The following is a 27,083-nucleotide window of genomic DNA, read 5'->3' as shown; positions in this document are numbered from 1 at the left end:
GCTGGAGGCCCTGATGTGCCTATTTTCTTTTTTAAAATTTTTTTTAAATTTTTTTGTTTATTTTTATTTATTTATTTGAGAGAGAGAGAGAATGGGTGTGCCAGGGCCTCCAGCCACTGCAAACGAACTCCAGATGTGTGTGGCCCCTTGTGCATCTGGCTAACGTGGGTCCTGGGGAATCAAGTCTCGAATTGGGATCCTTATACTTCATAGGCAAGTGCTTAACCGCTAAGCCATCTCTCCAGCCCTGATGTGCCTATTTTCTTCTAACCCCCTCTCTTTCATAAGCAAATTTAGAAAGAAAGAAAGAAAGAAAGAAGAAGAAGGAGGGAGGGAGGGAGGGAGGGAGGGAGGGAGGGAGGGAGGGAGGGAGGGAGGGAGGGAGGGAGGGAGGGAGGGAAGGAAGGAAGGAAGGAAGGAAGGAAGGAAGGAAGGAAGGAAGGAAGGAAGGAAGGAAGGAAGGAAGGAAGGAAGGAAGGAAGGAAGGAAGGAAGGAAGGAAGGAAGGATAGATAGATAGATAGATAGATAGATAGATAGATAGATAGATAGATAGATAGATAGATGGTGAGCTTAAGGCCTGCTTGGGCTATAGCAAAATCTTGTCTTCAAAACCCATATCAGATCAAGAGGTGCAAAGCCAGTAAGAAGGAAACTTCAGAGGTGAAGTACAAAGAAAGTGAGCATAGAAACAGTCCAACAGAAGGGAGAGAAACTTGGACAACATGGTAAGAAATACAAAGGATTGTAGAAACTGACTGGGACTGTAGCACACAGCTATGACCTATTCTCCAACCTAGAAAGAGATGTGAGTAAGGAAAAAAGGCTTTAATCTTTAAAAGTGTGTGTGTGTGTGTGTGTGTGTGTGTGTGTGTGTGTGTGTGTGTGTACACGTACATATGGACACTAGTGTTGTTCCTAAGATACACCGACCACCTTCTTTTGAGACAAGGTCTCTCATTGGCCTAGATAGTCAGATAGTCAATTAGGCCAGACTGGCTAGCTAGCATATCCCAGGGATCCTCCTGTCTGCACCTCAGCAGTACTGGGATTATAAGTGTACACAAACACGCTCAGCATTTTTAAAAAATATTTTTGATTGATTTATTCATTCATGAAAGAGAGAAAGAAGCAGACACAAAAAGAGTGGGTACAGGTGTGCCAGGTCATCTGTCACTGCATATAAACTCGAGATGCATATGCCACTTTGTATATCTACCTTTTGGTAGGTACTAGGGAATAAAACCTGAGCTGTCAGACTTTACAAGCATACGCCTTTAGCCGCTGAGTCATCTCTCTAGGCCAACACACTCAGCATTTTCTTAGATGTGTTCTAGAGATTAAACTCTGGTCCTCATGCTTACAAAGCATGAGCTATCTCTAAGAATATTTTTTAAAATTTTTATTTATTTATTTATTTATTTGAGAGTGACAGACACAGAGAGAAAGACAGATAGAGGGAGAGAGAGAGAATGGGCGCGCCAGGGCTTCCAGCCTCTGCAAACGAACTCCAGACGCGTGCGCCCCCTTGTGCATCTGGCTAACGTGGGACCTGGGGAACCGAGCCTCGAACCGGGGTCCTTAGGCTTCACAGGCAAGCGCTTAACCACTAAGCCATCTCTCCAGCCCGACTAAGAATATTTTTTAATTATATTATTTTATATATATATATATATAAAATAATATATATATTTATATTTATATATATAAATATATTTATATTAAATATTTATATATAAATATTTATATTTATATTTATATATAAAATATATATATATTTATATATATATATTTTAATTATATATATAGGAGAGAATGGGCACCCTAGGGCCCCCAGCCATTGCAAGCAAACTCCAGACGTATGTGCCCCCTTGTGCATCTGGCTTACATGGGTCCTGAGGAATCGAATCTGGGTCCTTTGGCTTTACAGGCAAACACCTTCTCTCCAGCCCTATTATTTATTTATTTATGTACAAGGAAAGATACAAGAGAAGAAGGAAACAGAATATATGAGAATGGGCACAAAAGGGTTTCTAGCCACTACAAAAGAACTCCAGAAACATGTGCCACTTTGTGCAACTAGCTTTACGTAGGTCCTGGGGAATTGAACCCAGGTCCTTAGGTTTGCAGGAAAGTGTCTTAACTAGTGAGCCATCTCTCCAGCCCAAGGAAAGTTTCTGCTTTAAGGAAAATATTTCAGTCTATAGTCTATGCAAATCAACGGTAATTATTATGCAAATTGTACAGGGCATTTGGGTTCTGGGCAAATTGCCAATGTGGTCCACAATGCTTCCTTCTAGTTCAGCACCCAAGACATAGAAGAGAATAGAAGAGAGTGTCACAGCTTCTTGAACAATCGTTAAGAATATAATGTCTTATCTCTAGTCAAGTTTTTTTTCAATTCCAAGTCAAATAATAATATGCAAGTTAATGCTATACAAAGAGAAAACACACAAAATTTAAAAATGACTCAAAATGTGCCTAATACAAAATACATAAAATATAACTAAAAAGATAGTACCAAGTTTTTCTTTTCTTTCACTTACTGATGATAAGCACAATCTAAGTGCAAACAAATACGGCAGTTCAATGGCTTCCTGTGGCATAAAAATGGAAAGGAAAGATTGGAAGGCACAATTCTGATCTAAGTCGCTTACTGTGAAATGGATGCAATCCTTGACTGTAAAAGCCCTTTTAGGGATAGTTAAGGAGTTCTGGGTCACTGTTCTCTGGCAATGGAAGTCATGCTGTCTTCATGGCAGATTCAGGTCTTAATTCAAGGTGGAATTTTATGGATGAAAAAGATACTACTGCCTTGTAGATAAACACACTGGAAAAGTGTATTTATAAGTTCAAGGTCAGAAACATCAAATGCTTGGACATTTTTAATTTTATCTTATTTTCCTTTTGTTAGACTAGTGTAACAAATATCTCTGAAGAACACAGAGGAATTTCTGTCCTGCCTCAAGCACCAATGGCTTTTCCAACTTATAATCTATTTTGTTTACTGCTATAGCCCCAGTGTCTAAAACAGGAGCCTGTAATGGGGATTCGATACATACCTAGCAATATGGCTACCTACTATCTTATCAAACATCCCTGAAAATTTACCACTTCGTTCTTTTAAAAAAAAAAAAGTCTTTGCTATAAAAATAGTGTTTTTCAAGATCTCAATCTCCACATTACTGAATTGGTACTATAAAGAAGTTTGCAAGCAAAAAGAACAAAGTCCAGGGTAGGGGAGCACATGAGAACAGCAGTCGTTTTCTGCCTCGGCATAGATATGGCTTCTCTTCTTGTTCACATCCTTTCTAGATTATTTACATTGCGATCCACCAATTGAGTATGCTTGCCCTAGAGATGAGCAGTCTTACCTGCTACTAGTACTAACAGATATTTTTGTTTTGCTTTCTCCCCACCTCAATATATGAACACCACTGCAGTAGAAAAACATGTAATTCCAATTTTTAATTCCTAAGATGCCTGCCACGCAGCATCTTTGACTGTCTGTCCCACTTATAGTTAATAGCCAGAAGCTCATAGGCAGCTAGCTTTAGAGTTTCAGAGAACAAGTGATCCTTCCTCAACAAGGAACATACACCATACACACATACAAGGAAATAAAAGAACTAACGTGTATAAGAAAGCGTCACAGGGACTGGAGTGATGGTTCAGTTGTTAAAGACACTTCCTTGCAAAGCATGGCAGCCTGGGTCCCATTCCCTAGTACCCACATAAAGCCAGACGCATAAAGTGGCACATGCATCTGGAGTTTGTCTGCAGTTGCAAGAGGCCCTGGCATGCCCATAGCCAATCCCCACCCCAATCAAATGAATGAATAAATGAATGAATGAATATCTTAAGAAAGTATCACAGGAGTTGGAAAAGCATGACATAGAGTACAACCATACTCATAAACATATAAACAAAAATGAACAATTTAGTGGGGCGTGGTGGTACACACCTTTAATCCATGAGTTAGAGGCCACCCTGAGATTACATAGTGAATTCCAGGTCAGCGTGGGCTAGAGTGGACCCTACCTCAAATGAATGAATAAATAAATAAATAAATAATTTAGGGGTTAGAGAGATGGTTCAGTGGTTAAGGTGCTTATCTGCAAAGTCTAAAAACCCAGGTTCAATTCCCCAGTACCCAAATAAAGCCAGATGCACAAAGTAGCGCACATGCATTTGGAGTTCTTTTGCAATGGTTAAGATGCTTGCCTACAAAATTTAAGGACCCATGTTCAATTTCCCAGTACCCACATAAGCCAGATGTACAAGGTGGCACATGTGTCTGAAGTTGGTTTGCAGTGGTTAAAGGCCCTGATGCAACCATTCTCCCTATACATCTGCCTCTCCCCTCAACCCTTTGCCAAATAAGGTCAGCCTGGGCTAGAGTGAAACCCTACCTCGAAAAACCAAAAACAACAACAACAAAAAAAATAATAACTTTTAAAAATGACATATGCATAATACATTTTTGTTTCTTTAAAAAAAAAATCTTTTGATCTGGAGAGATGGCTTAGCGGTTAAGGAGCTTGCCTATGCAGCCTAAAGACCCAGGTTTGACTCCGCAGAACCCATGTAATCCATATGTACATGGTGGTGCATCTGGAATTCGTTTGCAGTGACCAGACAACTTGATGTGCCCAGTGAGTTGTTACACTTGTCTTTGATATTGACTTATGTAATTAGAAGGTACTATTTTCTTTTCTTTTTTTAATTTTTTTTTGTTTATTTATTTGAGAGCAACAGATAGAGAGAAAGAATGGGCACACCAGGGCCTCCAACCACTGCAAACGAACTCCAGATGTGTGTGTCCTTAGGCTGCACAGGCAAGTGCTTAACTGCTAAGCCATCTCTCCAGCCCCACTTTCTTGTTTTAATTGACAACTTTCAGAACTATAGACAAAAACTATAATTCCTCCCCTCACTTCCCCTTCACAACTGTACTCTCCATCATATCCCCTCCCCCTCTTAATCAGTTTCTTTTATTTTCATGTTATCATCTTTATTTTTGTATTAGGAACCTGGGTTCCTAATATAAAACAAGAGCAGATTTAACAAGGAGGGGCTGGGTGATGGCTGTCAGAAAGTAAATTCATTCACGTGCGGCAAGCATGAGCAGCTCAGTTCAGATCCCCATCACCCACTTGAGTTAGAGAACTGCCTGTAATTCCAGTGCTCAGGAAGTGGAGGCAGGAGCCACTGGGCAAGCTGCTGGCTAGACTAGGCATATTGACGAATTCTAGGTTCAAGCAGAGACTCTGCTTCAGAAAATAAAAAGGACGGTGACTGAGTTAAACACCTAATGCTAACCTCTGGCTTCCACACACGTGTGCACTCACACATGTACAACCATACACATCACACTCACACACACCCCAAAAAAAGCAGCAACAAAGGAAACTGGTGCTGAATAGCCCAAAGATAAAGCAACAGAAAAATAAGTAACATGTACTTAAGGAATTAGGCCATTCAGCAATTATAAGCAATCAAAAGTACTGCAAACACTAGCACCAAAGAGTTTTCATGGTGTAGGCCGGGCGTGGTGGCGCACGCCTTTAATCCCAGCACTGGGGAGGCAGAGGTAGGAGGGTCGCCGTGAGTTCAAGGCCACCCTGAGACTACAGAGTGAATTCCAGGTCAGCCTGGACTAAAGTGAGACACTACCTCAGAAAACAAAAAAAGAAAAAAGAGTTTTCATGGTGAGCAGTAACAGTCTAAAACTTTGGTCCTTTCAATGGGTTCCAACACATATGATTAAAAAAAATGTCTAAGGGCTGGAAAGATGGCTTAGCAGTTACGGCACTTAACTGCAAAGCCTAAGAACTCATGTTTGAATCTCCAGATTCCACATAAACCACACACACAGTGATGCAAGCATGCAAGGCTGCCCATGCACACAAGGGGGTACACACATCTGGAGTTTAATTGCAGTGGCTGGAGGACATGGTATGCCCATTCTGTCTCTCACTCTCACATTAAAAAAAAAAAAAAAGTTTATGGGCTAGAGAGATGGCTTAGCAGTTAAGGTGCTTGCCTGCAAAGCCAAAGGATCTCGGTTTTATTCTATAGGTCCCACATAAGGCAGATGCTCAAGGGGATACATGCATCTGGAGTTCATCTACAGTGACTGGAGGCCCTGGCTTGCCCATTCTCTCCGTCTCTCTTTCTCTCTCTCAAATAAATAAATAAAATGTATTTTTAAAGTGTTTATAACATTGGCACCAAGACATGAGAAAATGGTTTATACTCAAATGTACTGTAGATAAAACAAAAAGACAACATAAAGCTTCAAATAGAAGAAAATTTGTTAAGGGCATGCATCATTCAACAATAAAGCACTCATCTAGCATGCGTGAAAACTTGGTTTCAATCCCCAGCAGCTCCGAACACCATCATCCAACACAACAATTTCATATTTAAAAGGGGCAAGTTTCTACTATGCTTAAAACAGCGTCTTTCTAGTTTCATAAAATAGCTTATTTAACAATGTAATGAATTCCTTAACCTAGACAATATTCCCTAATCAATTACCCAAGCATTACACATAGTTTAAGATGATTAGGCTTCCCAAAGGACAAAGTATGGAACTTTCCTACTCCTTGAAACCTGTAATATTTAAGGGGGGCATTACAATATAGTATTTCTCACCACAAAAGTTATCTTGAAAGCTGGAGATGGCTGACTGGCTACAACAAGTGCAGGCAAAGCCAAAGGACCAGGTTTGATTCTCCAGTACTTACGTAAAACTGGATGCACAACGTGGCAAATGCATCTAGAGTTCATTTGCACTGGTTAGAAGCCCTGAGCACCAGTTCTCTCTCCATCTGGCTCTTTATCTGATAATCTCTGTTTTTCTCAAATAAATAATAAAATTTTTTAATATCTCTCCAGCCCTTTAAATGGATAATTTTTTATTCATTTAAGTGGTAGGGCCTCACTCTAGCCCAGGCTGACCTGAAATTCATTATGTAGTCTCAGGCTGTCCTTGACCTCACATTGATAATAAAATATTTTTAAAAAGCTACCTTGAAGGGAGCTGCATTCGTCTAGATATATCCAAGCTCAACTATTCTTATTAAAATCTTATCACACATTTGGTGCTATTTCCTATACAGATCTCTATCTGACACCGTGCTAACACATACTAAACACTGACATAATTTATATTGATAAAGTGAAGACTAGGAAATGGTGCTTGCAGAGAGTAGCCCTTGAAGGATCAGTTCTACTTCTCACACCCTGTCTTCTTTGTATTGCTTTCAGTCACTTCTCCTTCCGAAGCATTTCCCCCATCTTACATTTTCTTCATATATGCTACACTTACAATAGGCCAAGATGTGGAAAAATGTAGATATTGTAAGGAATTTCAAAAAAGCAACAAAGTACTTTATAAACAAACAAAACCTTCTTTCTCTTCATAGAAAATGGCAAGAGTAAGTTACATTAATGAATATGTGAAGTGACTGCTTATGCCTCAAAGTCCTGACAACACACATACACACAAAAATATTCATCTGAAAACCATAGAACAATGTTAAAAACAGCCACACCTATTTTTTGTCCTGTGACACATAATATATGAAAACAATTTTTAAATTATTGTTTGGTGAAGATATAGCTCAGTGTGATAAAGTGCTCACTGCTGGAATACTCGAGTTTGATCCTCAGAACCCAGAATATTCGAGTGTGATCCTCAGAAACCAAGTGTGGTGGTACCACCTTTTAGTCCAAGCACTCAGAAGGCTGAGGTAGGAGAGTCATTATGAGTTCGAGGACAGCTTGGGCCTTCAGAGTAAGTTCCAGGTCAGCCTGGGTTATCATAAAATCTTGCCTCAAAAAAAAAAAAAAAAAAGCTGAAAGCTGTGGTAGGCTTTTATAATCCACATTACGCTGAAGCTAATGCTGACTCTGAAATGGGAAGCAGAGACAGGATAATTTCCAGAAACTCTGCCTGCCAAGCCCAATTTAAAAAAAAAAAAAAAACTGAATGAGAATCTAGAATCTAGAGCAAGAAACCCTCCCTCAAATGAGGTAGACAGGACCAACCCTTTAATTATTCTTTTTTTCTTTTTTTGGTTTTTCGAGATAGGGTCTCACTTTAATCCAGGCTGACCTGGAATTCACTATGTGGTCTCAGGATGGCCTCAAACTCATGGTGATCCTCCTACCTCTGCCTCCTGAGTGCTGGGATTAAAGGCATATGCCACCACACCCAGCTTAATATTTTATTTTATTTTTATTTATTTAAGAGAGAGAGAAATAGGCAAAGAGAGAGAATGGGCATGCTAGGGCCTCTAGCCACTGCAAACTAACTCCAAGTGAATGTGTTCCCTATTGCATTTGGCTTATGTGGATCCTGGGGAATTGAACCTGTGTCCTTTGGGCTTTACAGGCAAGTGCCTTAACCCCTAAGCCATCTCTCCAGCCCCCAACCCTTTTAAAAGTTACCTTCTGGGCTGGAGAGATGGCTCAGCAGTTAAAGGCACTTGCATGCAAAGCCTGCCAGTTCAGGTTCGATTTCCCCAGTACCCACATAAAGCCAAATGCACAAAGTGGCATAGGTGTCTAGAGTTCATCTGCAGTGGCAAGAGGTCCTGCCCTTATATTCTCCCTCTCTCTGCTTGCAAATAAATGCACCCATGCACTCACACTCATACATATGAACAAGTGCACGCACACACACACATACATTACACAATAAATTTTAAGGCTGGAGAGATGGCTCAGCTGTTAATTTGCTTGCCTACAAAGCCAAATGCACAAAGTGGTATATGCATCTGAAGTTTACTTGCAGTAGCTGGAGGCCCTAGCATACCTATTCTCTCTGTGCTTACAAATAAATATATTAAAATATTTTAAAATTTGTTTTTGTTATTCTCATACCTGTCTGTTATGTATTACTTCATGTCACTTCATCTTTCTAAGAATTTCTGTAAGACTATACTAAAATGTTTATAAAAATGTATATGTATATCCTCACTCAACAACCCCCATGTTAGAGTAGATCAAGTCCTTCACTTGACTAGTACATTATTACATAAAATGCCATAACAATAGCTTTAGAAATATTGTAAAGTAGTAACTAACTATGAATTTATATCAATCATACAAGCAAAACAGCTATTACTCCAAATGTCTGATTCGTATTTACAAACACCTTCCCTGAGTAGGGCTGGAGATGCAGCTCAATGGTAGGTGTTTGGCTTACCTAGCACAGGCAAGTACTAGGTTTAAACCCCAGGACCACAGCCTACAACATATCACCAAATAAAGATTCAAGTAATACCACACTAGCAGGAAATAATCTGGGGTTTAGTCAGAAAGATCAGTACCAGAAAAACATGGTCACTGAGAAATACTGGTGGAGCTGAGCTGATAACTTCCTCCATGTAGACCAGCTGAAAGAAAGCTGGAAGAAGCCATTCTGCACGCAGTTCAATGGGAGAGAGAGAAATCACCAGTGAAGATACCCAACAGTGCACACTGCAAGCCTTATATTTGGCCAGCCAGGCCAAATGAGCCAATGAGTGCAATAGTGGCACATCTCCCATAGTGGAAACCAACTGCCCTCTAATTGGACTGGAGGCCAGATCCAAGGGAAGGAATACATCCATGATACTGAAAACTTAGAACAGGGGTAGTCATGAGTCCTGGGGGTGTAACATCTGCTGCTGTCTGGCTAAATGTATATACTATGCTTATCAAACTGCCCAGTAAGCACTTCTCTTAATGTTCATACTCATATTAATTCAACTCTCACTTTTAGTAAAGAATCTTCTCTTTTCAGATGGCAGTGACCTTGGGATGACCCAGAAGGCATCATGGTGCTGGAAAGAAGTGACAGGAGTGCTCAGTACTGCCATATCTCTATCATACCTTCCAAGGCTCAGGGTCTATTGTGGAAGTGGCAGCGGAAAGAATGTAAGAGCCAAAGGAAGGGTAGGACTCCTTACAACATGCTCCTCCAGACACAAAATGGTCTGGATATCCATGACCTCACAGTGCCTGACACTACCTACACAAGACCATCATAAGAGGAGGAAAAATCATGACATCAAAACAAAAGAGAGACTGATTGAGATGGGGAGGGGATATGATGGAGAATGTAGTTTCAAAGAGGAAAGTGGGGGGAGGGAGGGCATTACCAATGGGATATTTTTTATAATCGTGGAAGTTGTTAAAAAATTTTTTTGAAAAAAAAAATATATAAGTCACTGAGAAAAGCTTTAAGACTCCAAAAAGAACAGAAAAGGGGAGCAAGAATAAGAGAGGATTTCATAAAGCATAAAATACGAAATGCCAATACAAATGTCATATGGCCAGAAACTATAAAAATTCAAATTGCTACTATAGGGCTGAAGTGAACGCTCACAAGTATGAGTACCTGAGGTCAACTCCCAGTACCCATGTAAAAATGCAGGTGTGGTAATCCCAGAGCTAGAGAGCTTGGGATAAGAAATGGACAGCACACCTGAGAACGATACCTGAAGCTATCTTCTGACCTACACACACACACAAATGAACAAATATGCACATATACATTTGCAAATTAATAAGTATATTTGTGAAAAAAATCAAATATAATGAAACTCTAAGAAACTATAAAACAGCAAAGTCTGATTCTCGAGGTAGGTGAGAGTGCAGGAACAACAACTAAGTCCACTCAGGTAAGAATTTGGACAAGGGCTGGAGAGATGGCTTAGCGGTTAAAGCGCTTGCCTGTGAAGCCTAAGGACCCCGGTTCGAGGCTCGGTTCTCCAGGTCGCACGTTAGCCAGATGCACAAGGGGGCGCACGCGTCTGGAGTTCGTTTGCAGGGGCTGGAGGCCCTGGTGCGCCCATTCTCTCTCTCTCTCCCTTTATCTGCCTTTCTCTCTGTGTCTGTCACTCTCAAATAAATAAATAATTTTGAAAAAAAGAAAAAAAAAAGAATTTGGACAATACTTCTGGAAGAAGGACCATATTAAGAAACCTTTTGGGGGGCTGGAGGGATGGCTCAGTAGTTAAGGCATTTGCCTTCAAAGCCAAAGGACCCAGGTTTGATTCCCTAGGACTCACATTAGCCAGGTGCACAAGGAGGTGCACGCATCTGGAGTTCATTTGCAGTTACTTTTAAAGGCCCTGGCATGCCCATTCTCTCTCTCCCTCTTTCTCTGTCAAATAAATAAATAAATAAATAGTATTTTTTAAAAAAGGAAACCTTTTTTTAAGTTCACACCCCCCGATTAAATAATACACAATGACAAATACATGGCATGATTTAAAGTGGAAACTAAGGGGTTACAACTTTCCAACAAATAGTAATGGTCAGCATAGCAATTATTAAATACAACATAATAGTTTTTAAATACTATATTGTATAGCCAGTAAGAATCACCCAGAACTTGGGAGGCAGATGTAGGAAGACTATAGTGAGCTCGAGGTCAGGGCTACACAGTAAGTTCCAGGCCAGCATGGATGAAAATGAGAATCTGCCTCAAAACAACAACAAACAACACATTTACAAAAACTTTACTGAGCTACAGATACAGCTCAGTGGCACAGTGGTTGCCTAACCTGTGAAAGGACCTGTGTTTGATCCTAGCACTGCAAAAACAAACAAAAACTTAAATTTAAGTATTAAAAACCACCTAAACAAAGCCGGGCGTGGTGGTGCATGCCTTTAATCCCAGCACTGGGGAGACAGAGGTAGGAGAATCACTGTGAGTTCAAGGCCACCTTGAGAATGCAGAGTGAATTCCAGGTCAGCCTGAGCTAGAGTGAGACCCTACCTCAAAAAACAAAAACAAACAAACAAAAAAACCACTTAAACACACTTTAAAGGTTAAAAATCAGGAAATTATGTGTACATATGTCCAAAAAATTGAAAGAAAAAAAAAAGGCAGAAAGGGAACAAGGCAGAAAATCAAAGTAGTTATCTGCAAAAACCATGAACTATTTTGCCCCTACATTTTTCAAAACTTAGTAAGAGGCACACTTCTCCATCTCCATAGCAGTGACAAGCTGGTAAATGAACGTGAGGACTGAGAAGCATTTCCTGATTTCCATGGTGTCAATGCTCTTACCACAATAAGCTGTCACAAGTACCAATCGTTTCTGTAACAGGTTCAGTGTGCCAAGCTTTCAGCAGTCAGCTTTTGCAAGGCAGTACAGGCTGCCACAGCCCAAGGCAGCCTCAGCATGCACAGCCCACAAGTACCCAGGACAACAATGGTGATGGTGGTGATTTCAAATCAAACATACAAAAAAGAGTAGCCACTGAAAAGATCATGTTATTTAATTGGCATGATGTCTCACACCTGAAATCCTAACTCTCAGGAGGTGAAGGCAACATTCCAAATTTGAAGCCAGCCTAGGCTACATCACAAAACAACCTGATCTCAAAAAAAAAAAAAAAAAAAAAAAAAAAAACACACACACAACAAAAAGGATCATGCTATAATATAATCTTTAAACTGGGCAGGTGGTAATGCCTTTAATCCCAGCACTCAGGAGACAGAGGTAGGAGGATCACTGTGAGTTCAAAGCCAGCCTGTAACTACAGAGCAAGTTCCAGACCAGCCTGGGCTACAGTGAGACCCTACCTCACAAAAACCAAATAAGTAAATAATAGTATGATCTTAAAATGGGGAGAGATGCGAGGTTCTAGCTGGGTTTCGTAAGTGCAGGAAGCCTGCATTCAATCCCCGCAGCCAGCTATGGTGGCCCGCCCCTGAAGCCCAGCGCCTGCAGGTAAAGGCAGAAGAACCAACAGTTCAACGTCATCCTCAGGTACACAAGTTTAAGGTCTGCATGGGGCACATAAGACCTTACAGCAAAAAGAGGGAGCAGTGAGAAGGTGAGAAATAACTAAAGGTGCAATACAGTGCCCTGATTTCATTGAATGACAAGGAACACAACACTGCAGATCATCAAGTACCACTGCCCTAAAGATAAAACCCAGACAATTCCTAATAGTATCTGTTTATTTGCTAACCCAGTCTTCAACCACAAAGTATTTATTAAGAGCTTATTGTGCTTCCTTCTGTAGGTTCTTAGGATACAGCTGTGAGCAAAATGAAGTCCCTGCCCTCGTGGAGCTTCCATTCTACTAAAGGTGCCCCAAAACACTTTCCAGATGAATAACTAATAAGATTTTTATGAAATCTTAACAAAAACATTAAAATATAAATGGTAAGCAAGGGTTCTGCATATTCTGTTAGTTTTTAGAAACAGGAGAGACATGAGATAATAAAAGTTCATTTTTAGAAAAAAGAGGGATATGATTAAAAAATGTAGAAAAACTGAAAACCATGGTCCACCTTCACGCAGGTGAGCAATGTACATCCCTCCTGGTAGACGCTGGTATAACATACCAACTCTACTAACCCTCAAGGGACCTTTACATCTACCTTAAGATCCAAGCAGGCTTCTGCCTGTAAGGTAAACCAGTAGTCTGAGACTGAAAGGTTAGTGACCGCCACCTTAAATATATTCTCTTACTTTTGCAGGAGAACGTTGCTTCCGCTTCTTCTTTTTCTGTAAGTCTACTGGCTCTCTGATTTGTTTTTTGTCTCTCATCAGTTGCTCAGATACATCAGTAAAAGTAATTTCCTGCTTTACACTTATCTGTTTAAAAAAGAACAAAGCTGATTTTAGAAATACACAAGAAGCTCAGTGTGCAGTCTGCATAAGAACAACATCTAACAAAATAGTTTGAAGGACACTTGGGGGGGATTTCTAGCACATCATCCACAGGACAGTGAGGATTAAACTTGGGAATGGACTCCACTGAGGCTCAGCCTGAGAGCCATCCATTCTATACTTCTAGTTGCATGAATTTGACCAAAAATGGTTTACCGGTCATCCTTGTCATCTGTCACTTCTTCCTCTACATGGGATCAGATCAACCAGGTAAATTTCATCCCAGTGATGAAGGACAATGAAAACCAAACCACAAGATTGTTAATTAACCATGTCTTCAGAGAAAGTCATTGAGACAGGGGAGGAAACTGTCAGCATTGAAACAGCATGATGGCACATGCTGTTACTCCCAGTACATGGATGGCTGAAGCAGGAGAATCATGAGTTCACAGTCAGCCTGGGCTACACAACAAAACCCTCACAATTAAATTTAAATTTAAAAAAATTTAAAATTTAATTTTTTTTTTAAAAATGAAGTCACTTGGGTCAACACTTCCAAAAATAATACAACCAAAGAGGTTATGGAGAAATGGCTCCTATGCAGCTACCTGACACTAGATCTCTTCCACTAGAATTCATTCATTTTTAGTAGTTCATGCTCATAGAGCTATTTAAAAGAAAGAAAGAAAGCCGGGTGTGGTGGCACACACCTTTTAAATCCCAGCACTCGAGAGGCAGAGGTAGGAGGATTGCTTTGAGTGCGAGGCCACCCTGAGACTCCTTAGTGAATTCCAGGTCAGCCTGGGCTACAGTGAGACCCTACCTCAACACCCCCCAAAAAAAAAAACAAAAAATAAAAATAAATAAAGATGAGGACTGGAGAGATGGCATAGCAGTTAAGGTGCTTGCTGGCAAAGCTAAAGGACCCAGGTTTGGTTCCCCAGTATCCACATAAGCCAGATACACAAGGTGGCACATGTGTCTGGAGTTGGTTTGCAGTGACTAGAGGCCCTGGTATACCCATTCTCTCTTTCTCTAGTAAATAACAAATAAATAGTAATAGTGAATAAGTAATAAATAATTTTTTAATCTTTAAAAAAAATTTTAAAAAGATAACTGCAGAATTTACTTAATTGCCTGTCTCCAGATTATGGACCCTTTATTCTGCTCTATAACAGTGCTTCTACTTCAGGCTTAAGTACCTGGCCCTTTCCACCCATATGCTTCTGTCATCAGTATGTCCCCTCTCATGCACTAGTTTATCACAGTGCCAGGAAACCTGTAACACCAGGATGGATGAAACCATAATTCCTTCAAGACTGAGAAATGTTCATGTACGAGGGAGGGGAGTACAATAGGCATTTACAAACTGCTTTTGCTAAAAAGCACTGACTCCTCACTTGAGCCTATAAGGCAGGTGAATTCAGGACCAGAGCTTGACATCTCTGCCTTAATTTTGTGTGTGTTTCCTTTACTTTCAGTCTCAGGCTCACCTGTGCAAAAGTATCTATCTAATCTATCTTACTCCATTTCAAGGTTGAAGGCACAAAGATAAATCATTGTCCTGAACATTTCTTCTTGAGTCACCCTGGCGACCTCAAACAGCAGAACCTCACAGGGACAAAGTGCCTGCTTCCATGAAGCCACACACTGAGCCATTCGTCCTCTCCAGCAGCAAAGGCTTCTTCAGGTCATTTTGTGTAAACTGATGGGCAGGACCACATGTTGACTAGGACTGTTTAATATGCATGCCAGGGCTTTAATCTGAGCCCTCAGGAGGCTGGTCAAGAGTTTGAGGCTGGCCAAGGCTACAGAGTGAGTTTCAGGTCAGCCTGGGCTAGAGTGAGACACAGCTTTAAAAAAAAATTAATTAGGCATACTTCTTGCACCCCCCCCCCCAATTCTTCTATGTAAACCTAAACTTCATGTCAATACAGATTTTGGGAGGGGGGGAACCACAATGTGGCCACGATGAATAAATCTCTGATTTCTGTGTAATACATCTCTGATTTCGGTGTAATACACTCCCCCCCCAATAAAAAGCCACTCTATATTTTAAGTTTTGTTGAACCCACATACAAGTCTCTCACACTGACTACACATGTGTACGCGCACAAGCTAAACAAAGCACTAAAGAATTTGCTAGTAGAGCCGGGCGTGGTGGCGCACGCCTTTAATCCCAGCACTCGGGAGGCAGAGGTAGGAGGATCGCCATGAGTTCAAGGCCACCCTGAGACTACAGAGTTAATTCCAGGTCAGCCTGGACCAGAGTGAGACCCTACCTCGAAAAACCAAAAAAAAAAAAAAAAAAAAAGAATTTGCTAGTAGGCAGTTGAGAAACAGAAGTTAAGAGCCCACAAAACTCAGGGCGGATAGGGACATGGCACAGTGGACAGAATACTTACTGCATAAGCATGGGAAACTGAGTTCAGATCCCCAGCACACATATAAAATGTCAGTCATACTCGGGCATGGTGCCGCGCGCCTTTAATCCCAGCACTCGGAAGACAGAGAGAGGTAAGAGAATCATGATGAGTTTGTAGCCACCCTGAGACTACACAGTGAATTCCAAGTAAGCCTGGGCTAGAGAAAAACCCTACCTCAAAAAACCCAAATAAATAAATAAATAAAATAAAATGCCAGTCAGTGTGGTACACATCTGTAACCCCAGCACTGGAGAATCAGGATCAGCAGAAAGCCTATCTTTAAAACATAAAAATCTAAAGAGCAATTTTGTAGTACACAGGAATGTCGCCAGATAGAAGGCTCAGCATGTAAAGCACCTGCCACAAAAGCATGAGGGCCTAAGTTCAGACTCCCAGAACTCCCTAAAGCATGAATCTGTAGACTCAGTGCTCCTAGGGCAGGATGGGAGGCAGAGGCAGGAACATTCCCAGAAGCTCATGGGTTAGTAAGTCTGGCATATGAAGTAGCAAAGCAGGAGTGGAACAAGGACCAACACCCATGGGAGTCTTCTAACTTCCCTGTATGAATGAGTGTCACGCATGTGCCCATACACATGAAAAAAAAAATTTTAATAACCCTTGGAGGGTACTTGGGAGGCAGAGGTAGAAGAGTCGCCATGAGTTCAAAGTCACCCTGAGACTACATAGTGAATTCCAGGTCAGCCTCAGCTAGAGGTTCTTCCTCAAAAAACATTTCAAAAAAAAGGTCTAATTGGGAAAAAAGATGTCTTGGGAAAAGATGACTATAAGACCTACTGTAATACAGTAAAAATAAGGATATCCTAATACCAATTTCATTATGATAATCAAGAAACTGATGCTTAGGTTACAAGCACAAAAAAGATTAGGTTCCAAAAATTAATAAAATATTATAACAAAAGGAATATTTAGATATCTTGATTCTCTTTTATATCAAGAAAACTGCACAAAATCCTAAACAACGATCATATCAAAAGAAAAGTCAGTCAGTACTGGAGAGATGTGTTAGCAGTTAAGGTGCTCGCCTGCAAAGCCTAAGGACCCGGGTTTAATTCTGGACCCATGTTAAGGCAGATACACAACGTGGGGCATGCATCTGGAGTTCTTTTGCAGTGGTTGGAGGCCCTGATGCACCCACACTCACTCACACACAACCCTCTTTCTCTGCCTCTTCTTCTCTCTTCCTCCCTCCTTCCCCCTCTCAAATAAATAAATAAAAGTTTTTGAGCCAGGTGTGGTGGCACAGGCCTTTAATCCCAGCACTCAAGAGACAGAGGTAGGAGGATCACTGTGAATTTGAGGCCGCCCTGAGACCACATAGTGAATTACAGGTAGCCTGGAGTACTGTGAAACTCTACCTCGAAAAACCAAAAAAAAAAAAAATTTTGAAGAAGATGTCATGGTGACACATACCTTTAATTACAACACTTGGAAGACAAAGGTAAGAGGACTGTTATGAGTTCAAGGACAGCCTGGGACTACAGTGAGATTCAGGTCAGCTTGAGCTATCCAGAGATCCTATCTGGGGCAGGGAGAGGGGGAGGCTCTGCAATTAGCAGCTGTTTACAAACTAATGAGTCCTTATGTTCAAACAGTAAAAAGATTTGTACATAAATCTGAACCTTTACTTACTTACACATATAAAGAAAATGACCATAATAATCCTATCATAAGGCATACTTTTTAACATTTAAACATTCTAAACAGAGAAGTATCAGGGAATCAAAGGACAGTGATTATAAATAGACAAATAATAAACAACATTTCAGAATGTCCCAATAAGTGTATCACCCATAGATGGAATAGTCAAACTTCTAAGCATACTCTAAAGTATACGGTGCAAATCTAAAAGCACTTACAATAGATGCTGGTAAATCCAATCACAAAGAGCACAGCAAAGACAAGACAGTTAAAGAGAATGACTTGCAAAAGGCCCAGAAAAACTTAAGCTAGAAAAATAAGGAAACTTAAGCTTAGTGAAGAGAGTTTTCATTAAGTCATCTCCTTCTGGCCATGAGCACTCTCTTTAAAGGAAAACTATGTTCCTTTATGCAAAAACAAAAAAAAAAACTAAAATTAATAAAAACAGGTATAAGTAAATTGTCTAAAATGATTGGTCTGATGAATTATGAGAATCCATTAGAGCATCTAGAAAAATCTATTTGAAAAATGTCAGATTTTTTTTTCATTTCTTTTTTTTGGTAGGGTCTCACTCTGGCCCAGGCTGACCTGGAATTAACTATGTAGTCTCAGGGTGGCCTCAAACTCACAGTGATCCTCCTACCCCTGCCTCCTGAGTGCTGGCATTAAAAGCCTGCGCCACCAGTTGACTATCCCTTTGACTTTATCGATTTCACCCAGCCCCACCAGCATCCCCATGCCTATTTGAGAACCTGAATTTCAGTGCTACTCTCACTATCCAAATATACCATTACCACCACCAACAACAAACACATCCTTCCTTCTTCACACAAAATCCAGATATACCACCTCCTAAAATCCGAAAACTTCTGTTCTCTCTGTGATACAAGTTCCTTCCAAAATAGAAGCAAGTCCCAGAGTATCATGTTTCCTCCAATTCTGCTTCCATCCATCTTGTCCTTTCTTAAAAGTTCTAAATGACATTCCCCTCTTTATTCGCTCATGTATGAACATCAAGAGCCTTCCTATACTGAAAAAAAAAGTCCTTGGTTGACTCTCACACACAAAATTTGACTCAAGATGAAAATACAAAATAATCTTTTGTAGGGCTGGACAGATGGCTTAGCAGTTAAGGTGCTTGACCATGAAGCCTAAGGACCCAGGTTTGATTCCCCAGAACCCACATAAGCCAGCTGCACAAGGTGGCATGTGTGTCTGGAATTCATATGCACTGGCTAGAGGCCCTGGTGCGCCCATTCCCTTTCTGTCTACTGCTCTCTCAAATAAATAAATATTTTTTAAAAAGAAAAAATAATAATAATAATCTTTTTTGCTGGGCGTGGTGGCACACGCCTTTAACCCCAGCACTCGGGAGGCAGAAGTAGGAGGATTGCCATGAGTTCGAGGCCACCCTGAGACTACAGAGTGATTTCCAGGTCAGCCTGAGCCAGAGTGAGACCCTACCTCAAAAAAGCAAAAAATAAAAAATTATAATAATCTTTTTCAAGACTTCATTTCTCATCCTAAAATAAATAAAACTGTCTTATTTATATTTAACAAGTTAACATTCATGTAAAATGTTATTTGTACTCATTTATTTAGGAGGTAGTTAAGTACCCACTTTATACTAATTTTATTTAAGTGAAAACAAATTTTTTTGTTGTTTGTTTGTTTTTGTTTTTGAGATAGGGTCTCACTCTAACCCAGGCTGACCTGGAAATCACTCTGTAGTCTCAGGGAGGTCTTGAACTCATGGCAATCCTCCTACCTCTGCCTCCCGAGTGCTGGGATTAAATGCATGTGCCACCACGGCTGACCTGAAAAAACAATTTTTTTTTTTTTGTTTGTTTGTTTGAGGTAGGATCTTACTCTAGCCCAGGCTGACCTGGAATTTACTATGGAGTCTCAGGGTAGCCTCGAACTCATGGCAATCCTCCTACCTCTGCCTCCCGAGTGCTGGGATTAAAGGTGCACGCCACCACACCGGCTTGAAAAAACAATTTTTAAAATAAAGAGATCCAGTATGTGCAAAGCACCATTAGGGATGTGAAGAACACATTCTAAATATGAAGGCTCCCTTTCCAAAGTCCTAAAATGCAGATGTAGACAGAAGTCCAATACATTTAGCCCAATATTAAAAATCTAACATTTCAAGACAGTACATGTCACACTCTAACGAAAAGAATGAGTGCAAAGCTGGAAAGATGGCTTAGCAGTTAATGCACTTGCCTACAAAGCCTAAGGACCTAGGTTAGACTCCCCAGGCCCCACGTAAACCAGATGCACGTGATGGTGCATGCTTTTGGAGTTCATGTACAGTGGCTCCAAGTCCTGGCGAGCCCATTCCCTCTCTGTCTCTGTCTCTTTTTCTCTCTCTCTCTTTTTCTCTCTAGTAAATAAATAATATTTTAAGAAAACAAAAGAATGAGTGGTGCAGAGGACAAAGTCAAGAATTCAAAGAGAAGCACACATGGAGAAGATCTGATATAACTAGAAAAGGCCATATGAATAAAATAGGATTTAATAAGATCTGCAAATCTGTCATGATATAATCCCTCTTATGACATTTTTAAAGAATTTGTCAAACTTAAAAAAAATTAGCCAGGTATAGTGGTGCACGCTTTTAATCCCAGAACTCGGAGGCAGAGGTAGGAGGATCACTGTGAGTTTGAGGCCACCCTGAGACTACATAGTGAATTCCAGGTCAGCCTGGACTAGAGAGACCCTACTACAAAACACCAAAAAAAAAAAAAAAAAAAAAAAAATTATTTATTTGAAGGAGGGAGAGAGACAAAGATAGAATGGGCATGCCAGGACTTCCAGCCACTGCAAATGAACTCCAGACACATGCACCACCTTGTGCATCTGGCTTATATGGGCTCTGGGGAGTCGAACTTGGGTCCTTTGGCTTTGCCAGCAAGCACCTTAACTGCTAAGCCATCTCTCCAGCCCACTATGTTATGTGTTCTTCCAAACCTAACCCACTTGGCCCCAACATCTATTTTCCAAACTCACTAATATAGTAAGTAATGTAACAAATTTAAATGTTAGCAGACATGGTACTGAAGAGTAAGTTTGTCATTTGGTTTGCAGATTTTCATCTATTCCCATTCTTCCCATCTCTCAGAAATAAGGTAACTGTCGGGGCTGGAGAGATGGCTTAGTGGTTAAGGCACTTATTTCCCTGTGAAGCCTAAGGACCTGTGTTCGACTCTCCAGATCCCACATAAGTCAGACACACAAAGGCGAGGCAAGCGCAAGGTCGCACATGCCCACTAGGTGATGCAAACATCTGGAGTTCGATTGCAGTGGCTGAGGCCCTGGCATGCAAATTCTCTCTCTTTCTCTGTCTTTCTAAAAAATAAGTAAATTTAAAAAAAAAATTAAGATAATTGACTCCTTCAGATCATTTTGGACTCTTTTCATTCCCAACATGCTACATGCATATCCATCTAACATTACCAACACTGATGACTCAGGGCATTATAATCTTATTATATAGTCTTCTACAAATAAATATAAAATTGTTTTCTAAGTGGGGAAGACAGCATTAATGCCCTTTTACCAAAGTATCAATTATTAAGCTCTCAGCTCCTCTTTCAAGATCCTATGGGATCTGCTTTGCAGAAAAGACCAAGGTCACTTGCAGATGTATCTTTCTTTACAACCTCTCCTTCTCTATTTCTTGATTCATATGTTCCCAGAAATTTTCAATGTAAATTTTTGAAGTCTCACTCTTATCCCATCCACTGAGAAAAGCAGAGGTAGCTTTATGCTTCCTCACACTGTGTACTAATGACTCCAGCCCACTAGTCACCAAGGTTCTGCTGCTGCAATGCTCTCTAATACTGACATGGCTCCATCAGCCACCATTTCTCTTCCTAAAAACACAAGGCAATTTCCTCTACTAGTTCTTATGGACCCAAATTTGTGTGAATACTATCCTTCTTATGGCCACACATTAACAGTCATGTAAAATGTTCTTTGTACTAATTTATTTGGTACCTAGTTAAATGCTCAAAGAATAATCTAGACATGGTATAATATATATATCTCTAAATTTAGAAAAATGGTTATTCTGGAGCCAGGTATGGTGCCACATGCCTTTAATCCCAGCACTCAGGGGAGGCTTAGGTAGAAGTATTGGAATTCAAGGCCAGCCTGTGTTACACAGTAAGTTTCAGATCAGTCTGGATAAAAGTAAGACCCTGCCTTCAAAAAAAAGAGGAGGGCTAGATGGATCAGCGGTTTAGGTGCTTGCTTGCAAAGACTGATGCCCCTGGGTTTGATTTCAAGACCCTATGGGATCTGCTGTGTACCCACATAAAGCCAGATGCACAAAGTGGCACATGTATATGGAGTTCATCTGCAGTGGCAAGAGGTCTTGGTACACCCTATTGTCATATTCATTCTCTCTTCTTCTCTAACTCTATCTGTCCTCATGCAGTTAATAAAATTTAAAAGAAAACAATATGAACAAGAAAATGACTGACAATAATGCAGTATAATCCCATAGAACGATAAATACATGCTGATAAATAAATTATGAAAGTATCTCCTCAAAGACATTTAGAAACTGCAAAGGAAATGACCAGGTGGGGAAAACTGGCACAAGGTATCTAAATTTAGAGAGATGGTTAGTAAAAGTAGTACACAGTTATATTAAAAGGGTATTTTTACATATCACTAGAATGAACCTTTTCCAAAGCACTGCCTAAGAAGCTGAATCAAACTGACCACAAATATATCTCACCCATTAAATAGCCACATCATATCCATTTAGTATAGTGCCCTGATATGGACATGTCATCAATTCTGTGGCAGTTCCCAAATGGAGAGCTTCAAAAAAATAAAAATACTAAAAATTTTAGATGCAGAGCTTCCATGTAACTGAAGGAAAAAAATATTATCAAAAATTCAAACTGAGAGAGACTATATACTAAACTACTAACCATAGCACTCATTAAAATTAGCTGGGGGTGGGAGGAAATGAATAAGATAAAACTACTAAAAGAAATGAGGAGCCCTGAAGTGAATTCTGCACAGAAAAGGGATACCAGGAGGAAACAAAAAAAATCAACTAAGGTTTGTAGTTTAGTAGCATTTTGCAAATATGAATGACAAGCTGTGCTGTGGTTGTATAAAGTCTAAAATTGTTTCAAAATGGAAAGTTATAATAGAACAAGGCATTACAGCTCATGCCTAGAATCCCAACACTTGGGAGGTTAAGGGAAGAGGATCGACATGAGTTAAAGGCCACACTGGGCTACAGACTGTGCTCCACGTCAGACTGGGCTAGAATGAGACCCTGCCTCAATAAAATAAAAACAGGCCTGGGGGCTGGAAAGATGGCTTAGCGGTTAAGTGCTTGCCTGTGAAGCCTAAGGACCCTGGTTTAAGGCTCGATTCCCCAGGACCCACGTTAGCCAGATGCACAAGGGGGCGCACACATCTGGAGTTCGTTTGCAGTGGCTAGAAGCCCTGGCACACCCATTCTCTCCCCCCCCCCCATGCCCATTCTCTCTCTCCCCCCCCCCGCCTCGTTCTCTGTCACTCTCAAATAAATAAATAAAAATAACAAAAAAATTAAAAAAAAAAAAAACAGGCCTGGAGATGGCTTAGTGGTTAAGATGTTTGTCTGTAAAGCCTAAGGACCCAGGTTCAATTCAGCAGTACCCACATGAACCAAATGCACAAGGTGGTGCATGCTTCTGGATTTCATTTGCAGTGGCTAGTGGCCTTGGCACACCTGTTTTCTTTCTGTCTCTCTCTCTCTCACTCTCACGCAGGAATGGAGGGAGGGAAGGACGGAGGGAGGAAGGACGGAAGGAAGGAAATACTTATTTTTTATTATTTTAGAGAGAGTGAGAGAGAGATAATTGGTGTGCCACAGCCTCAGCCACTAAAACCAAATTCCAGGCGCTTGCACACCACCTAGTGGGTATGTGCAACCTTGCATTTGCCTCACCTTTGTGTGTCTGTCTTACATGGGATGTGGAGAATTGAACATTGGTTCTTAGCCTTCACAGGCAAGTGCCTTAACCACTAAGCAATCTTTCCAGCCCAATAAATAAAACATTTTTTTAAATAAATACAAACCAGGCATGGTGGCGCACACCTTTAATCCCAGCACTCGGGAGGCAGAGGTAGGAGAATCACCATGAGTTCAAGGCCACCCTGAGACTACACCGTAAATTCCAGGTCAGCCTGGACTAGAGTGAAACCCTACCTCGAAAAACCAAAAAAGAAAAATAAGTAAAAATAGAGGCTGGAGGGATAGCTTAGCAGTTAAGGCACATGCCTGCAAAGCCAAAGGTCCCATCTTCGATTCCCCAGGACCCACATAAGCCAGATGCACAAGGGGATGCATGCATTTGGAGTTCATATGCAGTGAGTGGCTGGAGGCCCTGGTGTACCCATTCTCTCACTCTCCCTCTTTCTCTGTCAAATAAATAAATAAATAAAATATTTTAAAATAATAATAAGAGTAACAAAAAATAGGGACTGTGAATATGAGTCAGAGGTTAAAGATGTTTGTTTTCATAGCGTGCCAACCAAGGTTCAATTCCCAAACCTACATATGTCAAACACAAAAAAGGCACAAGTGTCTGGAGTTTGTTTGCAGCAGCAAGGTACCCTGGCATGTCCCCATGATATACATACATACATACTTGGCATAATCATGAGGGCCTGTAATCCCAGTGCTGGGAGACAGAGGATCCCCAAGGTTTGCTGATCTAGTGGAATTAAGCTCTAGGTTCAGTGAGGGACATTATCTCAAAAAAAAAAAAAAAAAGGTAGAATATGCCTAAGTATGACATTTGACATTAACTCTGTACAAGTGTACATGCAACCACACACATGCCTATATGCTTAAAAACACATATACACCCATGTACCGCACACAAAAGTTAAAGTATTACTCTAGACTCTTGTTTTCTAACTACTAATAGTTATTCAAAATAGCAGTAGTAGTACTGTGGGTCTGAACAACTAAAATTGAATAGTTTGAGATTTTGTTCACTCATAAAACAGGAAACTCCTCATAAAATCTATGCAGCACACTTGCACAATAGTGGCACACAGCCTCTGCAGGTAGCAAAGTTCTCTCTGACTGGACATGAGGCATACTCAGTGGGAGGGAACTCCTATTTGGTACTGGAAACTAAGTCAGAATCCCATGGTCAAGAAATTCAGAAGCCGGGCGTGGTGGCGCATGCCTTTAATCCCAGCACTCGGGAGGCAGAGGTAGGAGGATCGCCATGAGTTCGAGGCTGCCCTGAGACTCCATAGTGAATTCCAGGTCAGCCTGGGCTAGAGTGAAACCCTACCTCGAAAAACCAAAAAAGAAATTCAGACTGCAGAGAAGCCCCTACCTCTCCCTAGAGAAGAGAGGCTTGCACACCAAAAAAAAACCTGTCAAATAATTTTGTATACCCCCTTTAAATTAAACTGCTCTCACTCTTGGCTAGAGAATTTGCTTTGTTTTAGACATGGCAAAGAAAATGGAAGAGAACCAAAATCCACCAATAAGAGAAGACGATAGCCCAATGCTTACCACAAGACATGCCACCTCTACCACATCTGCCAGAACCCAGGAGAAAGTGCAGAGGAAGCAGCAACACAACTTCTGCTCTTACTGCTAGCCTGACAACCTGTTCCAAAGCAATGGTAACAAACAAGGTGACCACTCCAAACTTATCAATGGAGAAATCCAGAGGCTACAGAGAAAACACTAAATCAGATTACCAGCAGGACTGCCACAGCTCAGGGAACATGGGGTGGGGAGCAGAAAGATTCTAAGAGGCACAAATAGGGTAGAAGTACCCTGAGCCACAGGTTCCCACCTCTGCTAACCCACAGAGACTGACTGGGGTCTTTATGACCCCACAGTGAATACCATAACCTCATTGAGGAGGGCCCCAGGGTAACAGAAGCGGGGGGGGGGGGGACGACAAAGAGTATTACTTGTTATAAATAAAATAAAAATCTCCATTGCATTAAATCAGATCATGTATGTAAAGCAGCCAAAGTAAAAAAAAAAAAAAGTAACAGCCAGACATGGTGGCACATGCCTTTAATCCCAGCACTTGGGAGGGAGAAGTAGGAGGATCACCATGAGTTCGAGGCCACCCTGAGACTACATTGTGAATTCCAGGTCAGCCTGGGCTAGAGTGAAAGAAGCCCTACCTCAAAAAACCTAAAATATATATGTATATGTATACACACACACACACACACACACACACACACACCCCACTATGTAAAAGATTCTTGATGGTAATCATTATTCTAATCATTACTGCTTCTGTGTATGGATGTCAGTACTACCTACTTTACATCAGAAAACTAGATTATATAAATGCCTTGAAAACCTGAAGGAACCAAATAAACAGATTAGTAATTACCATACAAATGCAGATGTCTATTGCTTGGACACATAAAGGATTACCAATTGCTCCACTTAAGACATATGGCTATCAATACATTTAAACATCTTCACATTCATGTAAGATCCTCCTTCCAATCCATTCCCTTTCCCATCTAATGATTCTCTTTTAGTTTTCTCCTCCATTCTCCATCCAAGAACAAGTCCGGTCAGTTGCTATCTAGAAATTACATTTCACATTTCTTTTTCTAGATCAATTGTTTGTTAACGATAGTAAGACGGAACTCTCCTACACAACTAGAACAAACCAAATTGGTCATGTTATTTGAATTACAATCTGGCCAACATGTATTAAGAGCCTTAAGAAACCTACATTAAAGAAATGACCTCACATGAGAACAATATCCTAATAATATCAGAGTATCTATGATAATAATAAAAAGTACAGCTGGGCACAGTATAGCTTATCTTTAGTTCCAGAACTCTGGAGGCTTAGGAAGGAGAATCACCATGAGTTCAAGGCTAGCCTAGAGCTAGAGTGAGTTCCAGATCAGCCTGGGCTAGTGAGACCCGGCTTCAAAAAAAAATAAACCACCCTGAGACTACATAGTGAATTTCAGGTCAGCCTGGACTACAGTGAAACCTTACCTTGAAAAACAAACAAAAATAAATAAATAAATAATGGTACGAACTTCGAATGCCAATAATAAATAGTGAGGTAAAGGCCAGGCATGGTGGCACACAAGTTTAATCCAAGCACTTGGGGTGCAGAAGTAGGAAGACTGCCATGAATTCAAAGCCACCCTAGACTACCAAGTGAATTCCAGGTCAGCCTGGGCTAGAAGGAAACCCTATCTCAAAAAAAAAAGAAAAAAAGAGATGGCTTAGCGGTTAAGCACTTGCCTGTGAAGCCTAAGGACCCCGGTTCGAGGCTCGGTTCCCCAGGTCCCATGTTAGCCAGATGCACAAGGGGACG

At 40.7% G+C, this 27,083-nt stretch overlaps 1 protein-coding gene across 2 annotated transcripts in view; it reads right to left on the bottom strand.

Moving 5' to 3' along the window:
* The window catches only part of Znf148 (zinc finger protein 148), a 153,300-nt gene that overhangs the window by 49,454 nt on the left and 76,763 nt on the right, over nucleotides 1-27,083 (bottom strand). For both annotated transcript variants that reach the window (XM_045146744.1, XM_045146743.1), the window contains exon 5: nucleotides 13,493-13,618. In XM_045146744.1, the coding sequence (XP_045002679.1) occupies nucleotides 13,493-13,618 (126 nt within the window). The remainder of the gene's footprint in view (nucleotides 1-13,492; nucleotides 13,619-27,083) is intronic.

The sequence above is a fragment of the Jaculus jaculus genome, chromosome 4 (genome assembly GCF_020740685.1).
Source record: "Jaculus jaculus isolate mJacJac1 chromosome 4, mJacJac1.mat.Y.cur, whole genome shotgun sequence".
In the NCBI taxonomy this organism is placed as follows: domain Eukaryota; kingdom Metazoa; phylum Chordata; class Mammalia; order Rodentia; family Dipodidae; genus Jaculus; species Jaculus jaculus.
Note: the sequence above shows the minus strand (reverse complement) of the source record. Positions and strands in the feature narration are given on the sequence as shown.